At 40.1% G+C, this 24059-nt stretch overlaps 1 protein-coding gene across 3 annotated transcripts in view; it reads left to right on the top strand.

The window, feature by feature from the left end:
* The window catches only part of LOC124550613, a 176391-nt gene that overhangs the window by 131357 nt on the left and 20975 nt on the right, over positions 1–24059 (top strand). For all 3 annotated transcript variants that reach the window (XM_047125334.1, XM_047125332.1, XM_047125333.1), the window contains exon 7: positions 8874–8907. In XM_047125334.1, the coding sequence (XP_046981290.1) occupies positions 8874–8907 (34 nt within the window). The remainder of the gene's footprint in view (positions 1–8873; positions 8908–24059) is intronic.

The following is a 24059-nucleotide window of genomic DNA, read 5'->3' as shown; positions in this document are numbered from 1 at the left end:
AAGATGTAATTATCAACAGAACCACCAGACAGCTAGTCAAACACACAATCACAGACACAAATTCAAAAGTTAAATTCCTGGGAGATGTTTCTGAACCCTTCAGAATTAAAACAGGTGTTTGGCAGAGCGATGGGCTCTTACCGGTTCTCTTCAGTGTGGTCTTAGACATGGTCATAAGAAGGTGGGATAAAGAACGACAAGAGAAACACATCAAGGGAATTAGTCTAGGACAAGAGCAGCAAGATTTGAGGTGAAATGTCTCATTTCGACGATAGTGCAATAACAGGGTGGCAATCCTTCTGGAAAACCTGAAATTCTCTGGGAATTATATTTTACCTGGAAAAATCAGGGAAAACTCAGGAAATGTCAGGAATTTCATAAAATCTCAGGGAATTCTGTGTTTTTAATCTAACATTGGAATTTGGTTTTATTGAGTTTTAATTAAAATCACAAATTTTAAAATACTTAATATTTCAAAGTGTGTTAATTATGTTAATATTATTCCACATAAATTTTCAATGTTAAAAAAACTGTGGTCAAACTACTGCTCATGGATATACTTCAGTCTAGAGGAAAAAAAAGTCGTTATTGTGAGATCACCCCTTTCCCTCTCACTGCTAATCTGAAACATCTTATGACATCATCTTGCACCCCATACATAAAATCACAGGGAAATTTCTTCCCAATTTTGAGTAGCCATCCTGAATAATTTCTAATGACTAAAACAGATGTAAAGATAATGATAGAAACACTTCCCGCTGTTGCAGCTGAAACCACATTACTAATATTGTCTGTGAAAATGGCATACATTGCACTGAAACACAGAAAAATAGAGAAAAATATATTCAAATACAACACTGAAGCATCACAAGAGTTGATAAGTTTAAGTATTTGGGAGAATAGATACAATCAAATGGGTTAGGTAACACCACAAGTAAAGAAAAATGGAGAAAATGGATTTAGCGTACAAACTTGCCAAAGTCTGATATAATAAAAGATCGGATTTTTCCAGGCAAAAATTAAATCCTACACAGCAGTAATTAATTAGGAAGTACTTTATGGATCTGAACATCCAACACTGAATAAAAGAAGTGAATGGCAAGAACTGGGAAAGAAAGAAAGGAAAATTCTTGGAAAAATTGTAGAACCTGAAAACAAAAAAAGTGACAACTGGACGAAGAGGAGAAATGAGGATCGAGATGGTCTACTTTGCTCTTGGTGACAGTTTTGCAGTGGCCGTTCATCCTGGTGGGCATATGGATGGTAGTAATACCAATATAAAAAACTGTGTAGTGATTGCAGCAGACTTGGTAAATAACATATGGCTGCTTTCACAGGTGTCCTGGCCCCTGATGGGGTAGGATAAAATTGTGACAGGATTGGAATTGGAAATTCTGGATGGGTAGATTGGGCAGGTTTTGCACCTGGATCTTCCACAGTGATGTAATCCTTATGGCAAGGGGTTGGGATTAGGAGTGGCATAGGGGTGGACTAGGATGTCGTGGAGGTTGGGTGGGCACCACTTTAGGAGGGGTGGCAAGTATCTCGAGTAGGATATCCCTCATTTCATGGCATGATGACAGGTAATCAAAGCCCTGGCGAAGGATGTGATTCAGTTGTACCTGCGAAGGATGTGATTCAGTTGTACCAGTCCAGGGTGGTAGTGAGTTTCCACTGTCTGTAGATAAGTTCAGTGATACATGTTTAGTCTTGGGGTCTGTAGTAGTTGGTTGTTCCTTGGTTTGAAATAATAACTGTTATAAACTGTGTGGGTACATCACTTTATCAATACTACTATCTTAGCGTAGCATGAATACCCAACGTTAATGGTGAACTCGACATGTTTGGAATACGTAGCCTGTTCGGAAGCAACCTTGCTGCGACATTTCAACCGCCTGATTTATGTGAAACAACCAGCTGCAGTGCATTGCATGTTTCTTACGGATCTTGTTGTCATATCTCTATGAGGACACACCACCTACGATCGAGCCACCTATAGGTGCAATAATCAGCAGAGTCTGGATTAAACCCGTACCATTCTGGCAGCAAATCCCTGTATTATGGTTCTCGCAGTTAGCCAGTTTGTGTTGGTGCAGGTGACAGGGGATGAGGCTAGGTACAGCTACCTTGTCGCAGCACTAAACAAGGGCATAGCTATGGAGGTGCAAGACATTATGGTTGTGCTGCCGAGCTTCGATCGATGTGTGGCGATTAAGGGTGCTCTGATCACCCACCTGATGCAGCTTGAGGTGAAAAGGCGTACCGACGACATGGGAGAGTGCACACCCTGGTAGTTGCTTCATTGCCTGTGGATTCTTGTGAGCAATGCTGTCAGTGATGATATATATTACGGAACATCTGGCTGTCACAACTACCACCTGAAGCGCAGGAAATATTAACGGTGTGCGCCAGTGATTTTAGATGCACTCACTCAAACTGCATTTCAGAGATATATCCTATCACAAATGCTGCAATTGTATGCCCACAGGTGGATAGCACCTGTGTAGTGCCCCTCATATCTATATCAGTGCAAATCGATAAGTTATGCCCCAAGTCACCAATTTGCAAACATTGTGCCCTGTTGGTACCAGAAGTTTGGTTTGGAAGCATGGAAATGAAACACGCTATGTGATATGGGGACTGCTACAGTGAGTCAGTGACAACAGCGTCTAGCTTATTGAATGGCAGCTTTCGCTTTATTCGTCATAAAGCGATACATGAAACAGCAGTTTTTGTTAGATGCGGGAGCAGAGGTGTCAGTGTGTCCAACTGCTTTTCTGCCATGCCGCAGCTGCAGTGACCACCACCTTTTCTCCACCGACAATTCTTTGATGTAATGTATGGTTTTGTGAGATGTGTTTCTCTTTCTAGATCTAAGGCATAAGTTGGAGTGGCAGATGTGAGCCACCCTTGTCTGGAGGCCAATTTCTTGTCATTTTATGGTGTTTTACCAACCCCAACACTCCTACCAGTTTAACCAACTATGGAAGACTGTGCTGTGTCACTGGTATTACTGTACGAACCACAACATACCACATTGTACTATATACTCCCTACCCCAGGACCTTCAATCCATTCATGGCCTCATCAATTACTACCTGAAAAGCTTACGGTAGTAAAAAAAGAGTTTTTGTCCATGGTTGCATAAGGAATTTGTCGACCCTAAAGCAGTATCTGGGGCGAGCTGTTACAGGTTGTACCAAAGAAGAACAATGGTTAATGTCTGTGCAGTGGCTACCAACAACTCAATGTGAGCACAATCCAAATGGGTATCCAATTCCACACATTGAGGACTTTGCACACAACGTATATGGCAAATACATCTTTTGTGTGTGCATATCATCAGATACTTGTCATGCCCGAAGATATAGACAAAATTGCCATTACTACTCTGTTCGGTTTCTTTGGGTTTATGGGAGTGCCCTTCGGACTATGCACCACCACAAACGTTCCAACGTTTCATGGAGGTATACTGTCGATATTTTGGTGATGTCTGTTTCAGAATCGGAACGTGTGGAGCATTTCTGCCAAATCTTCAACCAACTTTGTTCGCAGGGACTTATTATTAACCTTTTGAAGTGAGAGTTTGAAATGAAAGAAGTGCAATTCCCCAGATACACTGTTGGTGACAAAGGAATCTGGATGTCACAAGAGGGTGTGGGAGCCATACTCGAATATCCATGGCCAGACACGGTCTGGGAACTGCTACTGTTTCTTGGCATTATAAATTTCTACAACCATTTCGTATGTAATCCCGCACAATTGATGACTCCGTTAAATGACTTGTTTATAGGTGATCCACAACCGAAGAATTAAATTGTGTGGACCATGAAGACAGAAGCAGCTTTAGTGGAAGTGAGAACCGTCGTCACTGAAACTATGATGTTAGCACATCTGGCCCCTCGGGGCCCCCCTCACTTTTATGCAGCAACAGCGATAGACACCATGCTACAGCGACGAATAGAGCTGTGTTGGCAGCCTCATGCAGTTTTCAACCAAAAGCTATCACCAGCACAACCAGGCTGTACATACGATTGCATGTTTTATGCGCCATATGCTCAAAGGGCAGCAGTTTACTTTGATCATCGACCTCAAACAGCTGTCATTTGCTTTTCATCACAAGACAGACAGATTATTGCCACAACAGCTATGCCACCTACTTAATCTCAGCCAATTTATGATGTATGTTGTCCACATTCAAGGTTAGTTGAAAATTCCAATGAACACACTCGCTTCAAAACGCTCACGACAGCAATCAATTACGAATCCACAGTGAGGTCACAAAAGATTGATCCAGAGCTACACACAGTACTGAAGCAAACAACCAGCCTGTGCCTGCAGTAACATCGGTTAACATACAGATGTATTGTGATGTTTCAATCGCAAAGATGTGACTGTTTGCTTACTTGCAGCTTCAACATGAAGCTATGGTGTCACTGCATAACTTCGCGTGTCCAAGGGTCTACGCATGGTGAATCTTGTGAAGCACGCTTTCATGTGATCAGGTGTGGATAAGGATTGCAAACTGTTTGTGTGAAAGTACATTGCTTGGCAGAGGAATAAAACAATCTGACATGTCAAAGCACCACTAGGCACATTTATACCTCCACACCAATAGGCACATTTATACCTCCATTCAACAATTCGAGCACCTCCATTTAGACCTAGTGGGATCATTACCACCATATGAAGGTTTCACTTACTGTCTCACAGCCATGGACCCTAATCCATGTTGGCCAGAAGCCTTCCCTGTGAATAATATAACTGCTGAAAAAGTGGCAGCCATATTCTTTCAAGGATATGTTACCTGTTTGAGCATACCTCTTCCTGTCACCACAGGTAACGGCCACCAGTTTGAGTTGTTCTTTGTTTAAAACACCATTCTGTTGGGTGTGAAGCTGGTAAGCTGCACTGCAGCTTACCATGCTGCAGCTAACAGGCTTAATGGAATGACTGCACCAGCAATTAAAAGCAGCATTAAACTGTTGCGAGTCACCTCATTGGATGGAAGCATTACCCATGTGCTTGTGAGCCTCCATGCACCCTTTAAAGAAGATGTCAAGGCTACAGCAGCTGATCTCTTATATGGGCAAACAATACGACGACCAAGTGAATTCCTGGAGAATACACCTAATTGACTATATTCATGCATCAAATGTCATCTCCAAGTTATGGGCGCAAATCTTGCATGTCCGCCCTGTAGCATCATGGGCCAAATAAGTCGTCGTCATCTTGTTTTCAGGGACATTAATGGAACGTAGTCAGATAAACCAAGTGATGCTAAGGGAAGTAGTTTCGGAAATGTGGCACTTAAAGTACTCATAGTATACGAGTTTCGCTGTTTGGATAGGAAAATAACCGATGATGGCCGAAATAGAGAGGATATAAAATGTAGACTGGCAATGGCAAGAAAAGCATTTTTGAAGAAGAGAAATGTGTTAACATCAGATACAGAGTCAAGTGTTAGGAAGTCTTTTCTGAAGGTCTTTGTGTGAAGTGTAGCCATTTGTGGAAGTGAAACATGGAGCATAAACAGTTTAGACAAGAAGAGAATTGATGCTTATGAAATGTGGTGTTAGCAGAAGAATGCTGAAGATTAATGTCTAGATCATGTAACTAATATGCAGATACTGAACAGAATTGGGGAGACAAGAAATTTGTGGCACAACTGAAAGAAGGGATTGGCTAATGGGACACATTCTGAGACGTCAAGGGATCGCCAGTTTAGTATTGGAGGTAAATGTGGGGATAAAAATTGTAAAGGGAGACCAAGAAATGAATACAGTCAGCAGATTCAGAAGGATCTGGGTTGCCATAGTTACTCAGAGATGAAGAGACTCTCATGGAATATAGTAGCATGGGGAGATGCATCAAACCAGTCTTCAGACTGAAGATCACAACAACAGCAGCAATATGTGACGAAGTCCTTATTTGGCACGACACAGTACACAAACCACTCGTATGACGGACTTTACAAAATCCTCAACAGGGATGAAAAGATGTTAAAGGTCAGCATTATGAATGTTTGCTGCACGGTCTCTGTGGTTTGCCTGAAATCCACATTTTGCAGCTCATCCATTGCCACAGGCAATGCAGATGCTCCACCTACTTGGGAAAACTGAGCACCCACCAACCAGCAAGCAGCCCGTCATGAACCATTCACACCAATCAGCGAATGACAAACTCATGGATACTGCTGCAGACGTGACTCCACCACAACATGCAATGAATGGCAGTTCACAAAATACTACACTGGGCCCCATAAAGCAAATGATCAAGTGAGTGGAATGCCATGTTGCTCAAATGTCAAATATCGTTGACACTAGCAGGGAAGTGACGTGGTGATCGGGTATTGAAGTGGTGAATGTAGTGACAGCACACAGTGTTCAAAGTATTTATGTTCAGTGATATATATGTTTACTCTTTGGATTTGCAGTAGTTAGCTGTTCCTTGGTCTTAAATAATAAACGTTGTATGCTATGTCGACACACAGCTTTATCAATGCAGTAACACAGATTTCTAATATTCATCAAAGATAAGCAATGTTAGGCCCAGTTAGTACTTGGATTGGTGACCATATGAATACACCAGACATGATTAATAATAGTTGAAATTTCTTCTGCTCATTAGGCTGTATGTCAAAAATTTGAATTAAAAAACGGTCTTGGTTGCAACTTGTTCCTTTATTAACAACACATTTCCTCTTTGTGTGACACTTTCAGATTATCTTAAACCTTTCTTTTGCAACATTTTAAAAGCAATAAAACAGCTGTGTGCGAGACTGAAGCATGCGGAAAGGTTGAGGCAGATCGGTCTGGTTTTTCACGTGCTTCAGTCTAGCACAGAGCCATTTTATTGTTTTTAATGAGTTGTAAAAGAAAAATTTTAAAATAATCTGGAGATGGTCCCATAAAGGCGAAACATGTTGTTAATAAAAGAACAAATTGCAACCTAGACTGTTTTTTAATTCTAATAATAATAATAATAAATAATTACTGATGATGAGACGCTGTGATTTTGTGTGCAAAGCCAGTATAATGAAGTGCGTAGTTCAAAAACAACAAAATGATAACGTATAAGACAGCTGCATTTTAGATGGCAGCATAAAAGAGCTAGAAGTAAAATATACAAAGATACAATAGGCAGTGAAGTAAATGTTTACCAATAAGCTGCATCCCCTTAAATTGTTATAAATGGTGGATGCCATTTTATGAGGGGGAAGTTTTAAGGTACATCAGTTTTCCTAAGCCTACCAAGAATTTTCTGGAAAATTAAATTTCATAATAGAGTTTTATCACAAAGTTACTTGTTATTCTGGGAAAGTTATTAATTTCTGGAAACAGGTCAGGGCCATAAAACTATAACAGCACAGTTTTAGCCCGAGTACACATTTTGGTTTGAATATTCTGGAGGATGATAATTTTGAATAAGTGTAACTTTTGAAACACACAGTTTCTGGGAAAGTCAAATGTTCCTTGAAAACTGGAGAATGATGAGGTATGTTGATTGAAAAACAAACCATTTTTGGCGGAGTCGAATTTTGGAGTGCACTCAGTTTACAGGTATCATAAATTATGAATATTACGTTGAGTAAAATGTTTAGTTGTGAACTAGTTACACTATTGTTACCAGTAGGCTGTAAATTGTAAGTGTGAATAATAAAGTGTAGTGAAATACAACATGGGTAAGAATTTGGAAACTTTAAGTAGTCAGGGCATATGCAGTATGCGCATAATAGAAAACATGAAAGAGAAAAATTTATTTAAGGGAGTTTATGCACAATGTTTTCCTTGTACTGCTTCAGTTACAATAATGGGTGAACAGATCTATCTTATTTTGTAACTCATGACAGATTGCACCTTAAATGTGTGCTGCTTTCACATTAGCAGTCAAGAGAATGACAGTTCTTACAATGATTCTTTGCTTGTTTATGATCACTTACATTCTTGCTCGCACCCTCTTTGCTCCTCGACGTCCAACGCACCACCCAACCATAACGACCAAAGGACAAACCATCTGCTGTGTGAGTGGAGGTGTTTATTTGCAGGTGCACCTTGTTAATGTCTGGAGCTGACGTATTTACACTTCATCTGCACAAACGTGAAACAAGAACACGCACATTGGGACATTTTACACTTAACTACATGAACTACATTCTTGTTTAAGAAAAATTGCAACTTACAGCAAACATTGCAAATAGTATGACAGTCGTTGCTTAGCTGATGTTAATTTGTTACAGTACTGCGATGGCCCGACTTAAACAAAGAATGGAAATATTAATCACTCGTCTATATAGCATCCATGTTGAAAACTCAACAGCCATGTAAGCAATATAGAAATTGTTGCTAGTTTCAGACAGTGTCCTCCTTCAGAATTAACTGACAGGCAAAGCACACACCCAAACCAACACTGTGCTGGTGCTGCATTCTAAAGATAAACATTGTCCAGAAGCTTTTTGGCAATTTATGAGCCTGTCAGTCACTGAATGTGTGACTATACTGTTACTCCTTCCATTATTAATTATATTAATTCGATCATTTTGTACTTCAAGAAATTTTCATTGTGCTATTGGGTTAACATATTTATGTCACTTGGATTAAATTACGTTGTTTTGTACTGTTTTCTGTTTCAGGGTCTTGATAAGGTTACCTCCATAGAAACTATATTGTAATGTAATACACCATTCTCAGAATTAGATGTTGCTAGCAGCAGTTCCTTTAAAAGTAGTTGTATCTATGGAAATTTTGCTTGAATAAAAATTTCACTGTCAAATTAATTGTAAGCCAGCATAGTATGTGTCTTACTGTTTTTTGTTTCATTTTATTCTCTTAAATTTTTCACAGTTGACTGAGGTTTATTTTCTTATTTCCCAGGACAAAGGACAGAAGCAGAATCAGGACTACCAAGGTCAGATTATCAATAAATTATTATCTGTACTGTGTAGTATAGGTGGTGGGTTTATTCTTTTGTGAGGGGCATGGAACTGAAAAGTTTGAGTTTACAATATTACTCTATTTGATAAAGCTCAGTTCTGGGTGTTCTGTGAAGTAAACTTTGGTTTCTGGACTAAATATATATACCCTTAGCTGTAGTGTGTTAATTATCATTAACTCTTTCACTGCTATGAATGTGTGTACACATCCCGCTAAGCCGTTCCCCATGTGCTGTGGGCATGAACACACATGCCGCTTGGGTTTTCATACAGTACTATGGACGTATGTGTGTGTCCTGAGCCACTGACCTCTCACATGAGTTGTTAACAATTGTTATGACGACGATTCATGATACACAAGAATGTGAATGGACGAGCTGTATGTGATTGTCCTTTGAATGTGAAACGCAGTAACTCGAGAATGAAATGATGTATCATTCTACTCTCAATTTTAAATGAAATTTCAATATCGTATCTACATTTCATTCACTGTAATGTATGAGATAAAATCATCCATATGCAAAGTTTACATAAATTTCATGCTGTTTCACTTAATTTGATGCAGCACAGTAAAGAAATTCAATTCTTTATCGAGTAAAGATGCTAGACCGTAAGATGTGTAAAAATCAAATTTTTTCACGTAATAGTTTTCGGAAGACGAGATGATCAGCATTTCATATTGGCTGGAACATCATCTTTCGGTGCAGACACTAGCATTTTTCAAGCAGTACAGCTGAAACAATAGACGCTTTAGCACAGAATGCAGAGAGCACATCTGGAGCAGCGAAAGAGTTAATATTTTAATGTGGGTAGGTGAAATCTTTATTTACGTTCATTATTAAAAACAGGACTTTGGAGCATTGTCACACAAAATATGGAATGATACACTTAATTCATTTGTAGGTCTAATGACGAATAGATGGATACGGTATTTTATTTTGAGTTTTTGGGACATAAGTTTTTTGTATGATCGCAGAATATCAGGAGAAAAGAAAGTCTGTGCAGTAGAGATGGGAGTGATAGTGAATGGAAAAGTCATATGGAGTCTTATTTTGGGATACAGTAAAGACTCCAAATATACGCAGTGCAGTGAATCAAATTAAATACGAGCTATTTAAGAGGTGCTAATAGTTTATAAGGAGGTGTATCAAGTTCAAACTGGAATGGAATGACTGGCAATCCAGACTTTGACAGAGGAAGTGTAGGGGAAAGTTGGGTAGGTTCTTTACTTCAAAGAATAATAATAATAATAATAATAGGTTAATTTGAGCAGGCTGATTGCTTCTCTTGTTCACAGTTTTCACTGTTTGTTGATGAAAGGACAAAAGTAAACAGATATCTTAGAGTGCGCTTCTGAAGACAAGAAGTGTAGTATTGTCAGGTGTAGGCTGTTTTTTACAGTAAAGGTAACAGTCATATCATTGCTTATAAAGACAGATTTCACATTCTTAAGTTTCCCGATACTGTACCATAGTGTAAACTGTTAACATTGGTCCAAGTATACAGATTCGGTTCTCAAATATGCAACTGGCTTGAACACGCTTTAAGTAATACCCTGTCTTGGGTGGGAAGTGTTAATCAGAGACAAAGGTATTGTCAGAAGTACCTAAGGAAAGTGGAATAGAACCATTCTGGTTCCCAATGTACGTACATGATTTGACGGTTAGGGTGGGCAGCAATCTGAGACTGTTGGCTGATGATGACACGGTGCATCAGAAAGTGCTTTCGTTGGGTTATTGTAGAGGGATTCATTATGATTCTGGCAGAATTTCTATCTGGCCAAACAGTAGAGAAATGTAATTTAATGCAGATGAGTAGGAGAAACGTGTGTAATATTCAAATACAATATTAATTGTAGGCTGCTCAACTTAGTCATGTCCTTTAAATCTTCCACATCCCCCGACAGGTGAAACCCATGGAAGACAATGTAACGTGGCCCCAGTAATGTCTGACTTGATTCTACTTACAGGTGTCAAAACAACTAGTCGGTTTGAGGACCGATTAATTGGAGCTTATTATGGGGATGTAAGCAAATAGGAAGGGCTGTACTATAATAACAACAACAGCGAGAGGAGCCCAAATTTGACTTACTAACTGAAATGTATTCTGCATTTAAGATTTACAAACAATTAGGAAAACTAATATGTCGCACTGAAATTGATAGGAAAGAGCGTACTGCTTTTGAATGTCAGATTTTCCGTGTGACCAAGCAAAAAATGTTACAAGTAAGCCAGGGTAGGGTTGTGATGAACTAGGGAGGGAGATATACTAGCATTGAGGAGCAAGAGTGGAGCACAATGATGTGTTACCTAGCCAGTAAGTTGTAGCATTTTGCCATGTTATGCGGACGGCAACATGCAGTTGTCTTCAGATCGTGTGATTGGTGTAGTCCATTCAACTCTCATGTATTGTGATTGTTACAGTTGATTTTCAAAGGCTTGACTTCTCCAATAAACTGCATGAGGCCTCAGAATCAGACTTTCCATCACAGCACCTATGATGAGGTCCTTTGTGACGGACACTACATGTCGACTTGTTCGGTACACTGACAGAAGCGAGGCCTATCGGGTCCTGGTTAAAAATTTCTTCCCAACAAGAAAACAGTAGACTGTCAGGGTAGGCCCTGTTTCCTGTAGCTGCGCTAAACAACTGTTCTTACAAAAAGTTGTGTCCCTCTTAAAAGCAAAGTTCTGAGAGAACTCTGCAGATCTGTTAGGTTGCCATTACCTGGCTAGTCCTAACTGCCAACCACTTCTCAGGAGGGCATTTTTGTGTTCCTGCAGTTCTTCAAACCGAGGAAGGAGTCTCTCTGAGGGCCACTGCCACTGTGGTGACCACCAGTGACAGTTTGAAAGGGGTTGCATTAAAGTGAACCTTGCCAAGAATCACTTTGTTACAGAGTGAACGATAATGTAATTTCTGTTTCATCCTCATCTTGGAGACAATTAGAAAATCTGGAGGCAGGGTCTCTTAATTATTTTATGAGGCTGTTCAAAAGAAGAGGTCCAAATTACACTGTGGATATAATTGAAGTCTTTATTCAAAAGTAGTCACCAGAGGCCTGAGCACAACTATACCACTGTTTAGACCCAAAGGAGGATTCTGTTCCCAGAACGCCTGTGGCCGTGGCAAAAGCCGGTTGTCACTATGTCCTTCCCATTGATATGTATTTTTAGTGGATTAAACATGTGGAAGTTGCAGGGTGACATGTCCAGGCTGTAGGGCAGATGCTGAAGCTGGTTTCACTTGAACTTGACCATTATGCTTTGTGAGACCTCAGAGATGTGTGGCTGTGCATTATCGTGGAACAGAATCACTCCATCTGTGAGCTGTCCAGCTGTTTGCTGTTGATGGATTTGCATAGGCTACAGTGTGTCTCACAATGCACATCACTATTAACAGTTTTTCCGTGCTCTAGGAATCCAATGAATATCGGAAGTCAGATGCTGAAAAAGATGGTGAGCATTATATTGCCTGCTGAGGGGCACAGATTCAAATTTTTTAGGGCAGGTAACAGTACACACATCCATTGCATGCTGTCCCGCTTTGTCTCTGGCCCAAAGTGACAGTACCAGTTCTCGTCGCCAGCGACAATCCGTTCCAGGAGAACGAGGTATTAATGATACCGGAACAGGTGCCGCCCCATATTCAATTGCTTTTGCAGTTTTCTGAGCATCTTTGCAACCCACTCCGCGCGCCTTCCAGTGACCCAACCTGTTGTGTAAAATTGTCCACACCGTTCCAGCACTGGCCCACACCATCATTGTCAACATTTGCATTGTGACACGCTGATCGCTTCAGGTCGTTTGCCCTGTCTATGAGCTCTGCCGTGATTGGTAGTTAGCCTGGCCTGGCCTCAGGTCACCACATGGACACTCCCGGCCTTTACTAAAATGGGCACTCCACTTTCTAACTGACCTTGGCAGGAACACAGTCTCCCTTGTATACGGCCACCATCCGGTGACGAATATAGGCCAGTTTAACCCCTTCCGCTGCTCCTTGATAGTTGAATTTTGCAATGTGAACGCCATGATGTCCTGACTGCATGGCTCTGCCAAATGGATGGAACACACGACTGCTTGTTTCTCTCCTGCGTCAAGAGCACGTTTACGTGACTACGCCAGACACTACATTCGTGTCCATAGATGTCTCACTACATTATCCCCAAGCGGCATATACAAATTTCAGCCAATTTGGTTGTTACAATGTTTCGTACCTATTCAGTTGAACACTTCCTATAATTTATTACTTAATTCTGTAACAAAATAAATGTGTTTGATGAAGATAGTGATCTTTTTCATGAAACGCTATTGACAAAGTTGAAATGTCACATTTGGGCCACTGCCTCCAATGTTCCTATCTCGCAAGCACTTTTATGACAGAGAGTTTAGGGCCCATGCAGTGGTGCACAAGCAATCATTTCTCTCCGTTCTTTTATGGGAGGAGCAGAAAAAAAGAATAAGTGGCAATGGTACAAGACATACTCTGGCATGTTCTATACAATAGTTTACACAGTGTGTAAATATAAAGATAGTTGGTCTTTTCGCATATCTACAGCTAAGAAGACAATGTTCCACTCTATTTCTGCAACATTCTGCACTCATCTGCCGCTAGGTTGCTGATCTGGTAAAATGTAGTAGTCGTGTGTTTGTTGCTTCAGTAATGATCTGTGTGGTTTCAATATATACAGAGTGTAAATGTTTTAGGAGATGGTAGTACAGACTAATTTGAATAAAACATTCCATGTAACATATGTCCGGCAGGTTATATGGATACAGCTGGCTACAGAGATAAGTATTGTTCCTCATGTTGGTACTCCAGTTGCTGGCCAATTCTACTGTATTCTATTGTTCAAGGATGCTGCACGTATTTGCTAAAGCTGACAATGCCGATTTGGTATTTGTGTTGGGGTTTGGCAGTGGAAATGCTGTTGCAGCCTGTAGATAGCACAGTAGACAATTTCGTACCTTACAGTGTGTTTATTCATGTTTTCGCTAAACTGCTTGTGACTTGTATAGTGCTGAGCAGTCATATGTTGTGTAGATGTGCAAACGAATGGAATCTGAGTGTAGTAGATCTGTTCAATTGGTAGAGCATAGTGCTTCTGCAAGCACATAAAGAAATTCCACACCTATCGGCACTCCACGCACAAGAATACTCCATCCGTCCAAAAAGTTCAGAGACTGATTTTATTCATATTGTGTAAATGACATCAGCAGTGTTATGCAAGCTGCATCTGCACAGTAAGTGTTGTGGCAGCTTCAAATGACAGCTGCAAACAATGGATGCGCATTTGAGCAACCAGCCAGTTGTAAGCAAACAGTGTTAAGTAATGGACATGTAACTGTAATTTGTCAATGTTGTTGTCACAAATCGTACTGGGGTAACATCTCTAAATTAAGTGTTTTAAGACGTTCTCCAGAATATTTTGAAAAAGAGAAAAGTGAATGCAAAGTTTGTCCTGCAAACCTTGACTTCCAAACAAAAAAGACAACGCGTGGACACCTGCCATGACTTGAGTGAAATGCAAAATGCAGACAGTTCTTTCCTGGGAAAAGACATAATGGATGACAAGACTTACCATCAGTATGGTCATACCATAAGACAAAAAAATGCAGAAATTCTCATGAAGGGTCACTGCTTTGAGACATAACTGACACGCTGGCCAATGTGACATGTGAACTGAACAACATCCCAAGAAGTTTTTTGACAGTTTCATATCACTGTTTCAATGTTCTGTGCATTTTACTGTCGCAGGAAGAGTACATAGCACACCTGAAGCATTAAAATGCCATCTTAATGTACTTCTAGTTTTCATGAATCCAATCCTGAAACATTTTGGACTGACAAAGCATGGCAGACATTACATATGCACAGCATCTGTCCTTTTCATTTACAGTGTATTCAGCATTCTGTCTTCATGAATTCAGTAAAACAAGTGGTCTGATGTCCCTTGGCTCTCTGCAGTTCTTCTCACTTCGGGATGCAAATGATAGGGTAAATTAATCGACTTCCATGGCTAATCCAGATGTGATTTATGTGTCGTGGGAGTATTTGACAGCATACATTTCAGCCAGTTTCACCATGAGTTGTATACTGACATTCTAATTAGGATATCGGCCTTTTACATTATTAAAGAAGAGTAGGATCACCAGTATGATGTGTGTCAATTAGTTAATTCTTTGCTTATAGCAGTATGTGCACTGTTGCCAGTGCTGTACCTTCTTTGGCGGTGAGATAAGAGGAGTTTCTAATACTAGGACTTATCGTGCAGAATCTTGCAGCAGCTGCATTTATAGTATTTGTAGCCTTTGGAAAAGCTTTTGGCAATTTTGAGTGGACTAGCTTGTTTTCTCAAGGATAAAATAAGAGTACAATAAGTGAAATGTTATCTTTAATGTGTACAGAAACTAGATTGTACACTGTCTGATCAAAAGTATCTGGACACCAATTAGTGGACACTAATATGCGGTGTATCACCTTTATGACAGTTTGAACTCTGCTGAGGACAATTTCAGTGAGATGTCTAAATGTATTGTAGGAATGGCAGCCCATTCTTCCTCAAGAGAAGGTAGTGATAATTAGGTACTTGGGTCTGGAGTGCAGTTGAGGTCTTAACATATCCCAAAGGTGTTCAGTTCATTTCAGAAATATTATTGTCCACAAACCCCAATGGCCTTGCAGCAGCAGTAACAGATATTCCCACCAGGTTCTGAAGTTAAGCACTACCAGGCTTGGCTAGAACGTTGATGGGTGACCGTCCAGTATGTGGAGCACTGTTGGCAAGTGGGATGCACTCAGAGGCGAATTAAGGAGCTTCTTGACTGAATAGTACCAGCTCCGGTCATGAAAACTGACAACAGCCATGTGAGCAGTGTGTTGATCTTACATCCATCTATATACACATCCAGTGATGACTATACACTGAGGATGACATGGTGGTAAGTCAGTACCATTGGGTCTTTCGAGACCTGTTAAGATGGAGTTTGGAGCTGTTCAAAGTATAGTCCACAAATCTCACTTCACAGATGCCGATTTATGACAGAACGCATTATCGTGTTGATACAAACTGTTATAACCTCCAGATTGTTTCTCTATTGTATGCGGTGCTGTAAAATTTGTAGGTGTAGGGTTTTCTTAAGTGGAATAAGGAGACCACACTCTAACCACAAAAAAGCACCCCCATATCGTAACACAACCTCCTCCATACTTCACTGCTGGCACTGCACATGATGGCAGATAACGTTCTCCGGGCATTCGCCAAAGCAAACCCTTCCATCATGTGCTACAGGGTATAGCATTGCTAATCACTCGTTTCAAGTAATCCACTGTCTAGTGGCGTTCCAGTGGTATCACTCTTTACAACACCTCAGGCATCTCTTAGCATCAGCTGCAAAAATGTGTGGCTTATGACGAACCACTTGACCAGTGTACCTCACTCCTTTCAACTCCCTACACACAGTCATTGAACTAACTATGCTGCTGTTTTCCACTTTGGAACTCCTGGATCATACCTTCCTCTGATTGCTTGTGATTTTATTACATTCGGTCACACAATGTTTGATGGTCCCTGTCCTTTGGTATGTCAGATCTGCCTGGTCTCGGTTTAGCTATTGTTTTTCCTTCTCATTTTCACTTCAAAATCGTACTTGTGATGAGGTAGTGTAGATGCAAAAGTTGAATGACATGAAAGGGAAGCAGCAGCTCTTGAGAAGGGAATGAGACAGAGTTGCAACCTATCCCCCATGTTGTTCAAATTGCACATAGAGCAAGCAGTGAAGGAAACCAAAGATCAGTTTGTAAAAGGAATTACCCCTTAACATAAACTGCTGAGTTATCTTGTTTTTATTGGTGTGACAGAAACTGAAAATCCAGAGTATACTCGGGCAACTTAGGAACAGACCTTAAAAAAAATGCCCCTTATATCTGTTTCAGCATGGATAGTTAAGTGTTCGGCTCCTAGAGGGCATCTGACCCTACATTTGTAGCCTGGCTGTCATGTTTTGGTTGAAGTGGTTGCCACTAGATATCATCCTTACTGTGTGCATCTTTGGATACTCTACAAAAAACATGCTCTCAGTCTCTCACCTGTATTGTTGTTTAGGCAGTACTTTCAAAAAAGAATGACTGTAGTGATCCCGAGTTTCACACTGAATTTAGTGACTCAGAAAGTGAAGTAGAATGTGATGTTACTACATTAGAGATTGAAAGTGATGACAGTTCGTCAGTTGGAAGACAAGTGGTAGGAGATATATACTCCATTGTGCTCCAGCCAGCTCCTGCAAGATTTTTGCTCAGAGGAACTCATTGTGAAATACATGGTTAGGCTTCATAGCTACACAGAAACTAAAAAATGACATCCAGGATTCAGGATATTTTTTTCAAAGTCCATTGCATGAGTGTACTTGGGATTTTATTAATTTGTGATCATCTGTATTTTCCTATTATGTTGCATAAGTGTTTGATGGGATTCATCTCAGGTGATCTGGGTGGCCAGATCATTCGCTCGAATTGTGTAGAATGTTCCCCAAACCAATCGCGAACAATTGTGACTCTGTGACATGGTGCTTTGCTTGGGAACGTGAAGTCCATGAATGGCTGCAAATTGTCTCCAAGTAGTTGAACATGACCATTTCCAGTCTGTGATCAGTTCAGTGAATCAGAGGACCCAATCCATTCTGTATAAACACAGGCCACATCGTTATGGAGCCTCTACTGGCTTGCCCAGTGCATGGTTGACAAAGTGGGTCCATGGCTTTGTGGAGTCTGCACCACGCTCAAACCATCCATTAACTCATACCGACTGAAATTTGTACTCACCTGACCAGGCCACGGTTTTCTGTTTGTACAAACTGATATGGTCACGAGCCCAGGAGAGGCACTGCTGGTGGTGTTGTGCTGCTAGCAGAAGCATCTGCTACCATAGTCCATTAATGATGAATTTGGCCACACTGTCCTGATGAATATGTTTGCCATACTTTCCACATTGATGTCAGTGGTTTTCTCACACTGTGTTGCCTGTCTGTTAGCACTGGCAACTCTACACAAACACCACTGCTTTTGGTTGTTAAGTGAAGGCTGTATGCCAGTTTGTTGTCTGTGTATTACGTAATGCCTGAAATTTGGTATTCTCAGCACACTCTTGTCACATTGAGTGTGTTGTCAGAAGTGTCTGCTCAGATCACATTTCACCACATTTTATGAAAGTGCATGTGAGGTGAACTAGTGAGTGGAAATTTGTGAAAAACTGAGTGAAAGCAATGCACTAAATAGCAGCTGATTGAGACACCAACCAGGGACAGGAAACAGGATGGAAAATTTTGCAGATGACATGCTGTCCAAAAAACAAAAAACAGAAAAAAAGACGACGACGAAAACAAGCACTAAAATCAATGTATAATAATACAGTTCAGTTAGCAAAGTAATTTTAAGAAATAAAAATTTGACCCACAGAAGACGACACATTGGTGTCAAAACATGTCTAGGTAAATATAAAAATAAACCAATTGTGTTAGTGTAAGGCTGATTCTAAAACAACCTAATGGATCATGGAATTTGTTCTGAATTCCGCAACAAAAACGTTGAGGTTCGCCGATGACATTGTAATTCTGTCAGAGACAACAAAGGACCTGAAAGAGCAGCTGAATGGAATGGACAGTGTCTTGAAAGGAGGATATAAGAAGAATATAAAAAAAAGCAAAATGAGGATAATGGAATGTAGTCGAATTAAATTGGATGGTGCTGAGGGAATTGGGTTAGGAAATGAGATGCCTAAGGTAGTAAATGAGTTTTGCTATTTGGGGAGCAAAATAACTGCTGCCAGGAAGTCAATTCTGAAAGTATTTGTATGGAGTGTCGCCATGTGTGGAATTTAAATGTGGATGATAAATAGTTTAGACAAGAAGAAAATAGTAGCTTTTGAAATGTGGTGCTACTGAAGAATGCTGAAGATTAGGTGGATAGATCACATAACTAATGAGGAGGTATTGAATATAATTGGGGAGAAGAGAAATTTGTGGCAAAACTTGACTAGAAGAAGGGGTCAGTTGGTAGGACATATTCTGAGGCAATTTAGAAGCTTGCACAGGATAGAGTAGCATGGAGAGCTGCATCAGACCAGTCTCTGGACTGAAGACCACAACAACAACAACAACAACAACAACTATTGCTGAAATGGATTGTCTCTTGTGTCTAGTTCCAGCTCTCATTCCATGTTCAGAATCTATTAATTTCCATCACGCTGCCCTAATCACGTCGGGTACCTTTTCATGAATTGCTGAGTACGAATGAAATCTCTGCCAATCTAGTGCCCTTTTATACCTTCTGTACATGATACTACCTACTGTATATGTGCATATCACTATTCTTTGACTTTTGTAATCTCAGTGTATGTATGTATGCAATGTGATTCTATTTGTAGAGCTGTTATGGAGATGCAAATATTTTGATGTTATTGTAGTTCACAGAATATTAAAATTTTGAGAACTACTTTAACCGTCCAGTAGATCGGAGCTCTGATGGTAGGATTGATCTGTGTCTTAAATTCTCTGTTCAAAAATGTAGCAGAACCATATCAGGTTATGGATGAAAGTCCATCCATACTCGGCCACTGTTTGTGAAAGTTACTGTGCCATGAAAGAAGTATGCAAATGATACGTGACAAGATACAGCTAAGCTGGTATGCTAAGTAACTGGTAAGCATTAGAGAGCGACAGTGCATACATGGGCTCAATAGGAACTTGTGGAGACCTACACAGGGTATTTCAAATACCATTGTTCAAAAGTTCAGTTGTATTATTGATAAGTAAATTGACAAATGTAACGAGGAATGACTTGAGAAACGTATCTTCAAGATGGGAAGATGTACAGGGTGACCCAAAAGTCTGTTAACATTGAAAATTCAGTACTTCATGGAGTAATGTAAGTAAAGGGGTAAAAATTGACAAATGCTTAATATTACATGCGGTTTAATTGAAACAAAAATTCCACAAAATACCAACAGATAGCGCTTTGTATGATGCAAAACTAACAATTAGCATAACAATTGATTTTTAGCAAAGACAATGATGCCCAGCTGGTTGGTACTCATTCATCTTACAGCATTGCAGCTGTGCAAATGCCAATATGTTTACCAAATATTAAAATTGTGACCAATAACAATTAAAAGTACATGTCATGTGCCTGCACATCGGCATATTAAAACGCACATCGCAGTAGTACAAAGTACAAAAAGTACATTACAAAATTGTAGAAAAAATATTTTGTCTTGGATAGACACTACTTGTCAAAGACCACTAAAGGATTTGTTTAGATTTGCAGTTACACTTCTGGACCATTCGTCAGACATAATATCTTCAGACATTTTCCCCTCCTGTGGTTTATTACCGCTGCTATCCATAAGCTAAAATGTTTACTGCCCATTAAAACAGTCAAAATAACAACAAAAATACATGCATTGTGCCTGCATGTATAAAATAGTAAAGGGAAAGGTGGCTGTCTGCCTGCACTTAAGTACAATAAAAGAAGAATCACTATAATACATGGACACGAGGCTGTATCTTGCAACATATTAAACTCAAAATAACAGAAAAACTTGTATTGATTTATTAATCAGAGTAGTACGTAGGCAAGGGGACTGTACAGTTTGACACACACACACACACACACACACACACACACACACACACACACACACACACACACACACGTGTGGTATTCGCTAACCACTGTAGGGCACAAAGAAGTATGAGTAAGACAAAAGTTTATGGGTGGTATAAATGTTCCAATGAGATTCAAGATGATGTCGAAGACGGCGACTACCCTGGACGCCCCAGCATATCAATTACTGATGATAATGTGAAGAAGTAAAGACAGTGGCTTTGGAAAATTGCTAAATCATGTTCAGAGATGTAGCCGACGGTATCTGCATATCCTTTGGCTCGTGCCAAGCTATCGTTTCGATTCTTTTGGACATGAAATGTGTTACAGCGAAGTTTGTTCTGAAACTGTTGCATTTTGATGAAAAATGATGGTATGAAGGCACTACTTACGAATTGCCGAATGAAACCAAGAATGATCCAAGACTTCTAAAGAAGTGATGAAACCAAGGCCCAATCATCCCAGTGGAAATTGTCTGAAGAGCCAAGACAAAAATAAATAAATAAAAAATCTCATAAGTTCGATGACCTGTGAAGGTTCTTCCCAGGGTTTTCTGTAGTTACAATGGAATAGTTCATCACGAGTTCATGCTTTATGGTCATACAGTCAGTTAGTAATACTACCTGCAAGTTATGCACAGTTTGCGTGAAGAAATCAAAAGAACAACCAGAATTGTGGTAAAACTACTTGTGGAAATTGCATCATGATTAGCTCCTGCTCACACCTCCATGCTTTTTTTTTTAAATGAACAAAACCATTTTGTTGCCTCAGCCACTGTATTCACTGGACATGGCCTGGTGTGCCTTCTTTTTATTCCCTAGGCTGAAGAGAATCCTGAAAGGACATCATTTTGCTACAACTGACAAGAGTAAAACAAAATTGCTGAAGAAGCTCAACACCATAACAAAAAGTAAGTTCCAGAAGTGCTTCCAAGACTGGAGAAAGTGCGGGCACAAGTGTACTATATATGAGGGTGATTGCTCTGAAGGGGACTACCATATTTACTCGAATCTAAGCCGCACTTTTTTTCTGGTTTTTGTAATCCAAAAAACCGCCTGCGGCTTAGAATCAAAGTAAGTGGAAGTTCTGAAAAATGTTGGTAGGTCCCGCCACACCTAACTTCTGCCATCGAATATATGTAGCGCTACACAGACATGCTTTGCAAGCACAAAGATAAATACTGGCGCCAAAACCTCTGTGTCAGTAAATAAATAAAATGAAAAGGTAGAAGAATGTAAACATTATGCCATGTATTCATTTGTGTTTGCTACTATCTAATTTAAATCCTGTCTGCCTAATAAACTACGAAACTAGAGAGACAACAGCAAGAATATACATATCGTGTCATGTTTATATTCGTACTATTCTTATGCTGAATAGTGATACAGTCAGAAATGGAGCACGGCCACTGACTAGATTTTTAAATCTAAGATGGCTCATATTTCTGTGCAGAATGTAATGTACTAAAGAGGAGTCTGCAAAAATTTTCAAACGGAAAAGTTTTTTCGCTAAACTCTTGTTCAGAACATCTTCTATCATATGCAGTCTATTATTTGGTTCTTGTTGATCATTATCAAAGAAAGCAGCGGTCTAAGTAATAACAAACAGCAGTCTCTTGCCATTGTTTCGCTTATGAGACAATTCCTCTCTTCTTTTTTTTAAGAAGTGGTAGCACACACAAAAGCAAGTCATTCCGCGAGCGGCGACGGGTCGTAAACACTCATTAGCAGAATGTGACAAACAGTGCATGACACAGTACAACAATGCATTTTCAGCTTAGAGTGACGTAAACACTTATACACCTATAACAAAGAGAACGGCACTTATCAGATCAATGCAAAATAAGCAGTCGATTCAAACCAGACGAAGGACATGAAAAAGGAAGGGTACCCGTATAAATATGGACGGAGCTCCTGACACATAGCAATGACTACTTGGTAAAGCTTACGATAACTGTTACACTTCCCGACTCGAACCAAACTACTGTAGCTGTATCTTCACCCATTTGACCTCAATTGTGCCTCATGTTACAATGGACCAACTTTGTTTCGATTTGGAGGTGTGGTGTAGAACTTTTCTCTCCCCTTGAATTTAGAGTCTCAAATTTCAGGTGCGGCTTAGATTCGGGAAAATTTTTTTTCCTTGATTTTAAGTCTCATTTTTCAGGTACGGCTTAGATTCGAGTAAATACGGAAGCTGATGTTGACAAATAATAAAGATTCTTAGCTATTACCCATTACTTTCTGATCAAATGTCATATATTGAGGCTCTGAGGAGAATAGAAGTTGCCAGATTGCATTCACTGTCAGTCATACAAGCTCAACGACCAATGTAATGATACGGGTTGTCTTTGGTTACATAACACAATCACCTCTTGCTCACATGGGCAGTAATTTGGACAGCAGGTATTACACTTCTAATAAGTTAAGGCCAGTTGTTGTGCCCTACATTTGAACTCCATGATATTATCTGCTGACACGATAACACGAGACTACATGTCGCGAGTGCCGTTCTGACCCACCTCAGTACAGAGGGTGTATGGCAGTTGCCACAGTCAGCATTTTCTCCAGAACTCCAACCCAGTAGAAGCATCTGGTCACAAGTTACCAAGAAACTTGTGCTCTACCACTCGCCAGCTGCTATGATTGATGAACTTTGGCAGAAAGCTGAAGCAGCATGTAGTGACATGCCCATACCTGACATCGGAGCTCAGTTTAACTAAATACGGAGGTGCCGCTGTTGGTACCAGAGGTGGCTGTCTGAGCAGCAGTAGCACTCGTCTGGTCGCACACTGTTGGAACGATCATCTAGAGAATGCCTGGCTTTGAATTATGTTATCATTTTCTTCACAGACACACTTGTCATAGGATCCTTACTCACTCGAATCCTGTGGTGATACGATCGTAAAGTTGCATTAGCAGATTCTACACTCTGATAGTAAAGCTTCACAGTGTAGCAAATTTTGCACCTAGTATAACACCAAATTACCTAAAAATTTAACAACATATTCTTCCTATATTCAAAATAGCTACACTTTCATCATTTGCTGTCCTTCCTGATGCTGCAATTTTAATGGCCAGCAGTACACTTAGAAAATTTGTTTACTGGTAATATTAGATGCATTTTTCTATTTAAAAAAAAAAAAACTAAATATTGTGGCCAGAGAGGTAAAACAAATGCCTGAAATGGCATGGAGTTTCATTGTAATCAAAAATGAGTGCAGAAATGGCCCGAGAGATTGCACTGGACAGCAACACGTTGGTTACGCCACATGAGAATCGAGTATACAGTGAGTGTAGTCAGAGACGAGTCAGATGCGCCAGCAACTGTGGCATGTTGACTTTACGAGAAAAGGCGCTGTTAGTGAAGCTTTACTATCAGAGTGTAGAATCTGCTAATGCAGCTTTATGATCATATCACCATAGGATTTGAGTGAGTAAGGGTCCTATGACAAGTGTCTCTGTGAAGA

This window comes from Schistocerca americana, chromosome 9, assembly GCF_021461395.2.
Source record: "Schistocerca americana isolate TAMUIC-IGC-003095 chromosome 9, iqSchAmer2.1, whole genome shotgun sequence".
Taxonomy (NCBI): domain Eukaryota; kingdom Metazoa; phylum Arthropoda; class Insecta; order Orthoptera; family Acrididae; genus Schistocerca; species Schistocerca americana.
Note: the sequence above shows the minus strand (reverse complement) of the source record. Positions and strands in the feature narration are given on the sequence as shown.